A 13,053-nucleotide genomic window follows, 5' to 3' on the forward strand; every position below is an offset into this window, starting at 1 on the left:
TAGTGAAGCTAGCCAATCCCTAAAAAACAAATACCAAATGTCTTCTTTGATATAATGAGAGCAACTAAGAACAGAGCAGGGAGGAAGAGCAGGAAGAAAAGATTAACATTAAACAGAGACATGAGGTGGGAGGGAAAGGGAGAGAAAAGGGAAATTGCATGGAAATGGAGGGAGACCCTCATTGTCATACAAAATTACATATAAGAGGTTGTGAGGGGAATGGGATAATAAACAAGGAGGGAAATGAATTACAGTAGATGGGGTAGAGAGAGAAGATGGGAGGGAAGGGGAGGGGGGATAGTAGAGGATAAGAAAGGCAGCAGAATACAACAGTCACTAATATGGCAGTATGTAAAAATGTGGATGTGTAACCGATGCGATTCTGCAATCTGTATTTGGGGTAAAAATGGGAGTTCATAACCCACTTGATTCTAATGTATGAAATATGATATGTCAAGAGCTTTGTAATGTTGTGAACAACCAATAAAAAAAAGAAAAAAAGAAAAAAAAAAAGAAAATGGGATAAGAGAGAAGTCAAGATGTGACCAAGGTTTTCTGACTGTGGAAATGAGAGGACAGACTTGGAGTTATCTGAGATGAGAGACTGTTTGTGATCAGGTTTTGGTGGGGCAGATCTGGAGTTCAGTTACTGACATAGTTGAACTGCTTATTGGACATTTATCCAGGTTTTCATATACATGTTTAGCATTCAAGAGAGAAACCTGGGCTGAAGCTTCTGTTGTCTTTTACAAATGCTGCATTCCAGATTTACACAATGACACATATCCCTGAACTATTATTCTTCATATCATGTCTTTGTGTCTGCATGTTGTTTTATTTTTATTTTTTTTAATACCTTTATTTTGCTTATTCATTTTTATGTGGTGCTGAGGATCAAACCCAGTGCCTCACATGTGCAGGGCAAGTACTCTACTACTGTGCCACAACCGCAGCCCCTTCATGTTGTTTTACATTAGATATTCTTTACCCCTGTTTTTTCATGTGGTTAAAAAAAAAATCTCAGCCTTCAAGACTGATGTCATCATCTATCATCTACTTCATGAAACTCAGATGGTCATCACCTCCTGAATCACTCTGCTTCCTTTCCTAAGTCACTTTGAGGAAGGACTAAAATATATAATGGTTGGACTTCTAGCATACTTAAAAGGCTGAATTATTTTCATTTCCATTTTAGTAAGAAAAAAGCAGCCATTTTACAAACACAGCAGGTTATTTGCCTGCTGTCATCATCAGAAATCTTTAGAAACCCTTTAAAAGATATGAAGATCACAGAAACACATATTGGCGAGCAGCTCAGTAACCACATTTTGTGGGTTTTTCCCTATTTCAGTATTATTTGAAGATGACAAGTCTTCAAAAAGTATCATATGATAAACTTTACTAAAACAAAGAATGAAACATATTTTGTTTTCCAAAGCTATTTTCTGTTATAAAATGTTTCATTTTGATTGTTATCCTTTTTCATTTGCTCTGGGAAAGTATTTAAATTAGAAGAATAATTAGATAAGAAACCAGTCTCTCTGTGCCATTCCCAGGAGACACAGTTCAATCTAATTGAGAAAAGGGGGGAAATTTAAAAGATGATGTAAAATTTTAGACATGATCAGGTTCATCAACCCATCCTCTTTCATAAATGAAAATGCTGACATCCAAGAGGCTGCTGCTGCCACTGAGAAGGATGCTCAACCACCAAACAGATGGTGCAGCTCAGTCCACTGAAGTGGAGGCTCTGCCAGGGCAGAGACTATTGGCTGTTCGGTGCACTACTGTTTCTCCATCTCCTAACTAAGAAAGCACCTGGTAGACAGTAAATGCTGAATAAACAAACAAGTGAACTTATAATTCTAAATATCATGGGACTGACATACCACAAATAAAACTACAAAGCAGGTATATATAATACTTTTCAGGGTTTAGAAAATTGTTAACTATTTCAAAGTCTTAATACCCGAAATATTAAGAATCTGCAATCATCATCTTTAAACATAAATTACAAAATGCTACATACACACAAAAGTTGCGGGGCAGGATTCTGAAATAAAATCTCTTAACAGTACATAAGTTTGTTAAAAAAAAAGTTCTCTATAGATGAAGAAAAATGAATTATATACTTCAGCAACTATACTTGCTTTATACAGTATGGTATCTAGATATATATATTTCTCTGTGTGTATATATGTGTATGTGTATATATCTATACATACATACTAGGAAAATTATAGCCTTAGAAAATAAAATAGTGCAAAAGACTTATTACATGTCATTAGAGAATCAGAATTTAAAAGGACAACGAGAAAAAGTACTCTAAAAACTCTGATTCCATAATATATTAACACAGTAGCTTAAAGTACAAACAAACAAACAAACAACCCAGGTTCTGGAAGTTCCCTAGTACCAAAAACACTCTTATTTGGTTTTAAAACCAAACAGTCTTTGAAGCAAACATCTGCAACAATAATTGTGGTTTTCATGTAGTCAGAAGGCAATCTAAACATTTTAAATTGAATCATTTCAAGTTACAAAACACTACCTCTTTAATCTCATGTAGTTTTCACTGGCAGCAGGTCGGCATTCGGCTCTTTGTACCACTATTCCTTCCAGTGAGAGTTTATCTTGAATGAAAGGGGAAAAAAATGTATTCAGAGATAACATTCATCATTTTCAATGATGTAATATAAAATCAAATATAATTCACAGTAAAAATCAGGGAAACTATAAAGTTTATAGCCATATCACTAGTTAGAATAGAGAAAAACCTTATTTTAGCTAGTAGGAAACTCGACTCATGTCACATTTGTTTCTTGAGCTGCTGTAGCCCCTTGCCAATAACAGCTTTTATAAACTTAGTTCTTTCTAAATAAAGTGACTTAAAAGGGCATAAAATCAAATAAAAACTTTTTGAAGGGCAGGGAGGCTATTATCTTTGGCAAAGAAGTAACTTGTGTAAAAACTGCTAGTCTAAACCACTATATCAAAGGTGTTTTTTTTTTTTTTTTTTTTACATTTTTTTTATTGGTTGTTCACAACATTACAAAGCTCTTGACATATTATATTTCATACATTAGATTGACATGGGTTATGAACTCCCAATTTTACCCCAAATGCAGATTGCAGAATCACGTCAGTTACACATCCACAATTTTACATAATGCCATATTAGTGACTGTTGTATTCTGCTACCTTTCCTATCCCCTACTATCCCCCCTCCCCTCCCCCCCCATCTTCTCTCTCTACCCCATCTACTGTAATTCATTTCTCTCTTTGTTTATTTTCCCATTCCCCTCACAACCTCTTATATGTAATTTTGTTTAGCAATGAGTGTCTCCCTTCATTTCCATGCAATTTCCCTTTTCTCTCCCTTTCCCTCCCATCTCAAGTCTCTGTTTAATGTTACTCTTTTCTTCCTACTCTTCCTCCCTGCTCTGTTCATACTTGCTCTCATTATATCAAAGAAGACATTTGGTATCTGTTTTTTAGGGTTTGGCTAGCTTCACTAAGCATAATCTGCTCTAATGCCATCCATTTCCCTGAAAATGTGTGTGTGTGTGTGTGTGTGTGTGTGTGTGTGCGCGCCCGCGCGCGCATGCATGCACATAGGTGCATGTGTGCACCACGTGAAAATAAAATGAAATTCTAAAATGAGCTGTGTCTAGAAAGGCCGGTCTGCAAAATACTGTAAAAGTGGGCGGGTCACTGCCTAGGTTATATTGTGTACCAGTTTAGCCTGCCTGTTGCTCTGACTTCTTTTTCCCAGCAGAATTATAAATTTGAGTGTGGTCAAAAGTGAATCCGTTATGAATACTTGCCCAGAGAGAAAGGCAATTTCCTATACCACTAGTAATGCTTACAGTGATCCTGACATAGGGGCAGAGCTGGGATTGTAGCTCAGTGGCAGAGTGCTTGCCTCACATGTATGAGGCACTGGGTTCAATTCTCAGCATCATATAAAAACATAAAAATAAAATAAATAAAATAAATAAAGGTATTGTGTCCATCTACAACTAAAAAAAATATTTTAAAAAAATCACATGGGGTAACAGGAAAAGGAAACAAGAGCTAGCACCTACAGTGAGCCTATTGGGCAATCAGCATTTTTATACAGTCACAAGATAGACCTTACCTATTATATAATTTGTATATGAATGTTTCACTGACACCAACTTTACTATAACCTGGAAATGTATGACCATGGTTACAAACAGTTTTGGTTCAATCATATTTCTATGAGAATTCACCTGGGTTTTAAGAAGAGATTCAGGAAATCCCCTGGCTAATCAGGAATGCATTTATGATTCACCACTTTAGCATGAATGACTTCTTTCATTCCACCAACATTAACTAAATGTTTACCACACAAAGGAACCATCTAGGCATTGTAAAACCAATGATTAAGATACAGAACTGTCTTCAAGACACATACAATTCACTGAAGGAGACGGCACTGAACGAAATGTAGAATGCATACAGATTTACACCTGCGTGATTTTTATTAAAAGATCTTTCCTCTAGGGACTGTTCTTGATTTTTGTCTCCAAAATACAAGGGCTTCTGTACTACAGCTCCTAAAAACTAATTGCTAATACACTGTGTGTATTCAATATTTCCAGGGTCTCTCAAGGCAACATATGCAATAAATCTCAAGTGCAGGCCATGAGATGGCTGGAGAAAGCAATGACAGGCAGCGGCATGCCTACCTTATACCAAAACATGCCCGGAAGGAAATAATTAAAAAGCCATCAAATTTTTGTATTAAATTTAAAAACCTAAAAATAATTTCCTCTCATGAGTGAATTTAATAAGATTAAAATTTGAATTTTCTGGGCTGGGGATGTGGCTCAAGCGGTAGTGCGCTCGCCTGGCATGCGTGCGGCCCGGGTTCGATCCTCAGCACCACATACCAACAAAGATGTTGTGTCCGCCGAGAACTAAAACATAATAAATATTAAAAAATTCTCTCTCTCTCTCTCTCTCTCCTCTTAAAAAAAAAATTTGAATTTTCTTTTAAAGCAAAAACAAATCTTATATTCAAGTTTGTCTCTTCACTGAAGCTGAAAGTTCTATTAAGAAAAAGTCTCAGGCATAAAAATATCACCAAGATTGGGAAAAATTTTAATGTTTTACATTAAAATTTATGAGAAAAAAATTTAATATTGGGACATAAAGTAATATTTTAAAATACCACTGCTGAAAGTAATTTAATCACAAATCCAAGTATTTACTAATGTTGAATACTGAAAGAGCTATCTCTTAATACCACTTGTAAATGCTCCCCACTTATTCAGCAGTATCTTAAAATTTATAGGCATTAAAAAATTTTTAATGTTTTACATAAAATTTATGAGAAAAAATCTAATATTGGGACATAAAGTAATATTTTAAAATACCACTGCTGAAAGTAATTTAATCACAAATCCAAGTATTTACTAATGTTGAATACTGAAAGAGCTATCTCTTAATACCACTTGTAAATGCTCCCCACTTATTCAGCAGTATCTACTCCAGGTGGACAGGCTGAATTTAATTTTTAGTTCAAGTTTTCTATAGCCAACCTTCTCTGTATGACATCTGAAAGGTAGAAAGCAGGTTCAAAGCACCTGCCCATTTCAATTTGATCACTACTCTCCTCGATATTCTTTCGTCAGACCTTTACAGGTCACTCCTGTAAAGCAATAAAATTCATCTCCTCAAAACCATAATTTTCTGTCCATCATGTCTTCCTTTCAAATCTTAGCTAGCTTGCAACTGCTACTCAAGTAAAGAGGAAAGCCTTAATCATCAGCCATGAATTTTCTGACCAACTGGATGTTCTTAAATAACCTCACATCTGTTTGCTTTCCTTGCCCCTTCTCCCCTTATATAAACTTAAAAGGCCCATTTACTTATGATATAGCCCCTAAGTGTGATTTGCCTGCTCTTTTTTAAAAGCCAACACATACTTTCTAAAACCTACAGGAACAGATTCTCATATTTTTTTCACTAAACCATGCTATGCTTCTGTTTCAAAACATTGCTTAAGTTTCAAGGGAAACTTTTATTTTGAAAGCTCCCACTTGCATACCACTGCTGTTAATTATATATCCCATTCATTAATACAGGAACCTTACTTAAAACTACTTTGTTGGACCAATTTGAAAGACCATAAATATTTGAAAAATAATCCAGTTTATTCTCACACATTTATGAACTATTTCCCGAGTGCCTATTATGTAAAAGATCATTCAAAGCACATCAGAAGAAACAAAGATAAGCAAAACATGGCATTTGCCCTCAAGGAGTGCATAGCTGAGTATGGCCACTCTTAAACATGTATTCTCTGTAGCATATATCTTAAATAAACATAGCTTTAATTACCATTTCATGGCATATACACATATCAAAACATCGTGTTGACTATAAAGGCATACAAGTTTTATTTGTCAATTACAAAAAAACCCCACATACATAAATGAATAGATTTACATTTTTTAAAGTATAGAAATCCTAAAATAATTTTCACTTTTGTAAGTTTTAACTACCAATAGTTGGTAGTTTAAACTACCAATATCACTTTAGCAAATAAGAAATTTTTGGAGAATGAGAGTGAAAAAAGCAAAAAGGTTTAGTGATATTATGAAAATAGTTTTGATCTCATAGACCCCTTGAAAGGATCACAGGAACCCCTCTATCTAGCAGTTCCCAGCTACACTGTGAGTGCTATAGGTCTAAGTAGATCACGAGACAGGTATATTTAATACCACAGAAACACTTTTGATACATCTCCATTTAATCAACTTCCAGATTAGCAAAGGCTCTCAATTCCCCACTATTAAATACAGTGACAGATGCCAACAACTCACTATATACTAGTGGGTAGCAGGTTCATCTCTAGTACTCCCACACACTTCTGCTCAAACTCTGCTAGAACTTGTTGCCGCTAGTTTTATAATTACACAATCTGATTATGTATTACATAAACTCAAATAATGGGTCTAAGAAGGGGAAGATGTTTCTATGAAAACTAGACTGAATGCATTGGTAAGAGCTGATTAAAGGTAAGTTGTTAAAAAATACTGTTAAATTAGGTAAGGGTGAGACAACTGCAGACTGGAAGACAAGCACATAAATCTAGCAGGATTTGTGCATCAAATACACACACACATGTATGCACACACACACATACATAAAATACACACTTGTTTCCCAGGGTCTAAATTCTTAATCCTTTTTTGAAAGAAACTCAAACTGAAAATCTAACCAAATTATGGGTTTGATATCCAGAAGAAAGAAAGCAGGTGGTCAATAAGCATCCTACGTTCAGGACAAATGCCTTATCTTACCTGTGCATAGCAGCTAAATGTACATTTATAAGTTTTAAACTATTTGAAGCAGGTAGAAAAACATACTGATATCTTTTGTATATGTGTGTGTGGGGTGGGGGTAAGCGGGGAATGAATCCAAGGCCTCACGCTAAATGCTCTATCACTAAGCTAAATCCTCAGTCTTTTTAAAATTTTATTTTAGACAGAATGCTATGTTGCCAAGGCTGGCCTCAGGCTTGTGATCCTCCTGCCTCAACCTTCTGAGTAGCTGGGATTATAGGTGTGCACCACTGCATCTGGCTTGATAAAATTTTTAAATGATTTCTTACCTGTTAATTTAACTGACCAACTTCTAGTCCTTCCATATGACCTACAGGATTCTATTGTACAAAGGGAATACAAGTTGAGATTCCAAGTGTTATAAAACCAAGACATGTAGAGGGCACTGGGATTAAAGACACGCATAAAGAGACTCTGTCTAGTTGGGGATCAAGAAGAGCTTTGATGGAGAAAGCTAAGTTTGTGTTGGACCTTAAAAACCAGGCAGGATTTAGATAAAGTGGTAGTGGTGGGGTTGAGAAGGAAGAGCACTGAAGGGGGTGGGAACAGCCTTAGCAATGGCCATACTTGGAATTTTCAACTAAGAGACTCATACCACAAGTCACTGGAAGGACATGGTCTTGCTAGCAATCTGAAGAGAAGCCATACAAGCTCATCCTACCAAAGACCTTGGAAATACTGTTTTTATCTTTCTTTCCCTAGGCATGGCTGATCATTTAACTCTTCTTTGGATTATGGAAAAATTCTAGGATCCTTTCAAAATTCTTCTCCTACCCTAACTGCTTTTTGGGCCAGATTGGTTTACTAATTGGTTTCTGCTACTTACAGCCAAGAGAATGCTAATAAGTATAAAAGGGCAATGGTGTTTTATTTATATACATATATCCTGCCACCTAGTTTCAGAGAAAAACGTGAGAGAAAAATTTAAAGGGTAAGTACACAAATACATCCTATAAAAAGAACTAGTAAGTTTCTAGTTAGGATTCTGTCACTAAATAGCAGTGTTACTTTGGAGAAGTTACTTCACATCTCGGAGTATCACCATCTATATAATGAAGTTACTGAAATTTCTGACATCTCTTCTAGTGCCTATGAATGATAAATAAAAACCCTGGCCCTCCCCTTTAATTGGGAATGTTTTATTATTTTATCAATGTTTAGTTTGCTTGTTCTAATATTTTCTAAAAGACCTAGGTTTAAGTAAAATTTCCTTGGGTAAAAATTAGAGAGAACTGTTTCTTCAAAGGACAACAATAAAAAGTTAAGAAGCTTGGGGCTGAGGTTGTGGCTCAGTGGTAGAGTACTCGCCTAACATGTGTGAGGCACTGTGTTCGATCCTCAGAACCACATAAAAAAAATAAAATAAAATGAAGGAATTGTGTCCAACAATAACTAAAAAAAAGTTAAAAAAAAAAGTTAAGAAGCTGCCCAAGACTTGAAAATATTCTAACTTCCCCAAACTGGACCTTCCTACTCTACATATTAATTTGAGATACATTCTATGCTCAAGAACTGAAGAGAAATAACCAAGTGGCCCTTTTTACATGATATTTTTTAAAGGACATTCTTAATTTGTTTGAGTTAAACTAGTAAGCAAGCAGGAAGGGTGCTTATTAGCATTGGCATGTAAGTAATGAGATCAGACATGTTAGGAAGTCCTTAGGCATCAGGAAGTTATAGGCATTCATTTCCACAGACCACTCAGGATCCAGTATGGAGAGGCCTTTAAGAGCACTTCAAACTCTAGCTAAAACACAGTTCTATGGTCTAGTAACCAAGACTTTGGACAGATCCTTCAGACTTTTATTAAAGTGACTCTTCTCTTATTTACATCATTCCAGAGTCTATACTCTTTGGAAAAGGACAGAAGAAGTATTTCCACAGAACAAGTGCATTTAAAAGGTAAAACATTTTTAATATTCCTAGCAGTCTCCTTTCTTCTCATTTAAACCATTTTCCTAATAGTTTTCTGCCTGTGGGTCTCAGGGTAATGCCACCTGGCATCTTAACAAACCAGTTTGGCAAACTTCTTATTCCTATATTATTAAACAGGTGAAAAGATTCAAATTTGCGAACTGATGTTCTGATTTCTATTTGCCTTCAAGAATTTTAGAAATAAAGTTTATGCTTAGATTTCAGTAAACTAATTTACAGGGTTAGTTAGCGTGTGATTATTTACCTCAAAGACAACTAATATCATATATATATATATATATATATATATATATATATCCTAAAGTTATCTGTTTATACATGTTTTCTTATAATTATGTTCAAATTACAAATATGACAAATGTGCTGAGAATTCTCAAGTTAAAATCAAAACTAAAAACCTTAATTGGAGGTTAAGACTCAGTATCAGGAAAACAACTCAAAATCCTCACCCATAATACTGCCCCTCAACTTCTTCACATGAGTAGGGAGAAAAAGAGATTGTATACAAAAGAGGGGATTCCTGTATAAAAGATTAAGTTGTAATGTTACCCAGAGTGTCTGTGAATGATAAGACTAGTTGTGCAGAGCAGAAAGTTGTTAACTAAGGTACAAAATGTGTGAAGGAGTCTGGATGGTCCTATCAGTTTTTGAAAGCTGTACGACTTTTGATTAAAACAACAACAACAAAAAACTAGTAAATAAAGGAGCATTTTAAACACCACATTTGGGCTTAGGTTGTGGCTCAGCGGTAAAGCGCTCGCCTCGCACATGGGAGACCCTAGGTTTGATCCTCAGCATCACATAAAAAAAAAATAAGTGAAATAAAGATATTGTGTCCAACCTACAACTAAAAAATAAATATTAAAAAATAAAATAGACACCATATTTGTATATTTTAATATTCATAAAGCACTTCAGACTATAATCTTCTGTTTTTTTCTATCAACATGTATAATTAAAATTAATAATAAAACCTCTTAAATACAAATGTGGACATGATGTTGTATAAAGAGACATTTTTCTATTCTATTCCCAAAGTTGCTTTCAAAAATAACAGGCATGGGCAAAAATAAATAGATTTATACAAACAAGTGTTGCTTCTATAGCATACACAGTAATGCTGTGTTGCAATAATAAGAGAAAAGGGGCAGGGAAGTTATAGTACTATAACACGGGTTGAGTATTCCTTATCCAAAATTGCTTCCAATTTCTAATTTTCCTGGATTCTGGAATATTTTCATAGGCGTTACCAGTTGAGTCCCCTAGCCCTAAAGTCCACAAATTATAACTTCCCCCCAAACCATTTTGGATTTCACATTTTCAGATTAGGGATATTCAATCTGCAGTTTGTTTTAGTTAGACCTTTATTAAAAGATGCTATCTAGCTTTAGTGACAAAACTTAAAATAAGAGAAAACCTTAAAACAATAGCAAAAGTGACTGATAAATGTATAGAAAAAGTCTTCTGGAAAGATTGCGTTATCTGAAGTACAGACTTAACTATAGTGCTATACTTAGGTCAAATAGTGTCAAATACTATCATAGATGTAATGAGGAACATAAGGAAGAAAAATACAGACACCTGTGCTTAGGAAGACTACAATACAGCTGAAGGACACAATATTTGTTAAATATTTCCAGATGATTCAATACCACACATTTTTAAATCAGCTGAATATGAGTCAAATTGTTAATTATGCCTTGAATAACTCTTGTTCTCTTTACCTTGTTTAATCAGTAATAGCAGTTATATCATGACTAGTTCAGTTAGGATTTTCAATATACTTTGATACTAAGAAATCCTCACAACTACATGGTAGAAATTATTTCTCCATCAAGGACTCATCTGAGATAAGAGCTCTTTCCTGAGTCCATCAATTTCCTTCATATGGTGTTTTGTTTTGAAACTCTGGTAAATAATCAGAATTACATGGGAGCTTTTAAAAAATAACTGGGCCCACTCCCAAAGATTGTGCTAGAACTGCACTGTGAGGAAGGAAGTAAGTAGTGGCATTTTTATGACCTCCCTAGATAATTTTAATACGCAGCAGCCACATTTTTTCCTATGTCTTTCTCTCTTCTTTCTCTTGTCTCCTCTACTATCTTCCCCTTCCACCCTTTTGTGTTAATTTTATTTTCCTGAAAAATGAAAGGAATAGCTCACAGAGCTGTTAAAAAATGTCATCAATTGCACTGTTCATCATTATTTAATGTACCACTAAGAAAGAAAAAATACTAGCATTAAACTTTGACAAGCCAATGATTTTAAGACATACCTCAATTTCAGAAATGTTAAAAGTGAAAAAAATGTTAATATGAGACTTCTCTATCTCTAATCTATAATTACTCTACTCCACATATGTTCCCTTGAGCTTCCATCTACTATTCTCTCCCTTCAGGACCCTTCTCTCTTCTGCACCATCTCATCACTAAAGACAGAAAGGAACAGTAGTGGAGGGGCAGAGCATTTGGGAGCAGAGACATACACAGATTTCATACAATTCTACCTTTACATGAGTTTTAAAAATCATGTCATTTGGGCTGGGGATGTGGCTCAAGCGGTAGCATGCTTGCCTGGCATGTGTGCTGCCCGGGTTCGATTCTCAGCACCACACACAAACAAAGATGTTGTGTCTGCTGAAAACTAGAAAATAAATATTAAAAAGTTCTCTCTCTCTCTCTCTCTCTCTTTAAAAAAAAAATCATGTCATTCATTTATAGGTCATAGGTATATTAATGTAAATAAAATATTTTCTTCCCAAAGAGAGAATAAAATTCCATTTTGGCAAATAGCACTATAAAAATGAGTTCTATACAATGTTATAATTTCAGTATTGGTTGATTTGATAGCTCAATGAAGTGCTTTTGCTCATTTGGTTACAATAAAATTTTCAGGTCAATAATAACGTATATGGCTACACTTCAAAATAAAAGCTTTATTTAAAAAACATAAAATATGCCTTCTGCTTAGAAAATTATAAAACATAGGCTTTCCTGAAAGATTAATCTTCCAAGGTATACTCAAAATATGGATTAATATGATTTAATAAACTGTTGTCAAGATTACTTCTGCAGTTAAAAGCAAAGAAATGTGGAATGGAATTTTACCTGAACTTCTTAGCTAGTCTGTCATTTTTATTTGCACTTTTTTGATACACAGTACTGTTTTCTTTCCTCAAATGAGGCTAAAAAATTCACCAATGTAGCCAAGTTTCCTGGGCTTCTATGAAGACTTGGTTCAACACTGCAAAACACTTATATGTGTACTCACTTGACTGGAATGACACATTCACATGATCTTTTGGTCAGAGGTTGTGTCCAATGAGTCCTAGGAAGGTTCAAGCATTCTTGCATAGTTCCTGAGATGCTGTGGTCAGTTATATAAGGTGGTTGACATTGTACTTGTCTTAGTGTGATTCCAGTCCCAGAAAATATTAATGCAGATGAACTTTATATTACAAAATGAAACTAAGTATTGACAAATAGAAATAGATTAGTTTTGAAAAATCCTCAATTCTTGTCATTTATTTTTTAGCACATAAAGAGGCTAACAAAATATTCACAGAAATTATCACCTTGTTTCTCACATCTAATGCCTTTAACAGGAGGCTATGAAGAAACAAGCCATATTTCAAAAAGAAAAAGAAACTCATAGGAAGGTAAAGCACAAGTCAACAAACTGGAAAAATGTGGGGAAGTCCTAGACAGAAACATAGTGCCAGATTTAAGTAGAAACTGAT

General features: G+C 34.8%; 2 protein-coding genes across 22 annotated transcripts in view; one reads left to right on the plus strand and one right to left on the minus strand.

Annotated features, from left to right (window-relative positions):
- The window catches only part of KCTD4 (potassium channel tetramerization domain containing 4), a 128,445-nt gene that overhangs the window by 110,094 nt on the left and 5,298 nt on the right, over nucleotides 1-13,053 (plus strand). For 16 of the 20 annotated variants that reach the window (XM_081298748.1, XM_081298754.1, XM_081298755.1 and 13 more), the window contains one exon: nucleotides 9,221-9,281. The exons of 1 other annotated variant lie outside the window; for it this stretch is intronic. The gene's annotated coding sequence lies outside the window, so the exon portion shown is untranslated. Of the gene's footprint in view, nucleotides 1-9,220; nucleotides 9,282-11,712; nucleotides 11,863-13,053 lie in introns of those variants that run through there. 3 more of the 20 variants (XR_014022579.1, XR_014022580.1, XR_014022581.1) reach the window with 1 other exon arrangement.
- GTF2F2 (general transcription factor IIF subunit 2) overlaps nucleotides 1-13,053 on the minus strand; it is a 162,171-nt gene that overhangs the window by 65,299 nt on the left and 83,819 nt on the right. For both annotated transcript variants that reach the window (XR_014022614.1, XM_081298916.1), the window contains exon 5: nucleotides 2,552-2,633. Coding sequence is in view for 1 of the 2 variants with exons in the window: in XM_081298916.1 (XP_081155042.1) it covers nucleotides 2,552-2,633 (82 nt within the window). In the remaining variant the exon portion in view is untranslated. The remainder of the gene's footprint in view (nucleotides 1-2,551; nucleotides 2,634-13,053) is intronic.

Source organism: Spermophilus citellus (genome assembly GCF_964194105.1).
Source record: "Spermophilus citellus genome assembly, chromosome: 1".
Classification (NCBI taxonomy): Eukaryota; Metazoa; Chordata; class Mammalia; order Rodentia; family Sciuridae; genus Spermophilus; species Spermophilus citellus.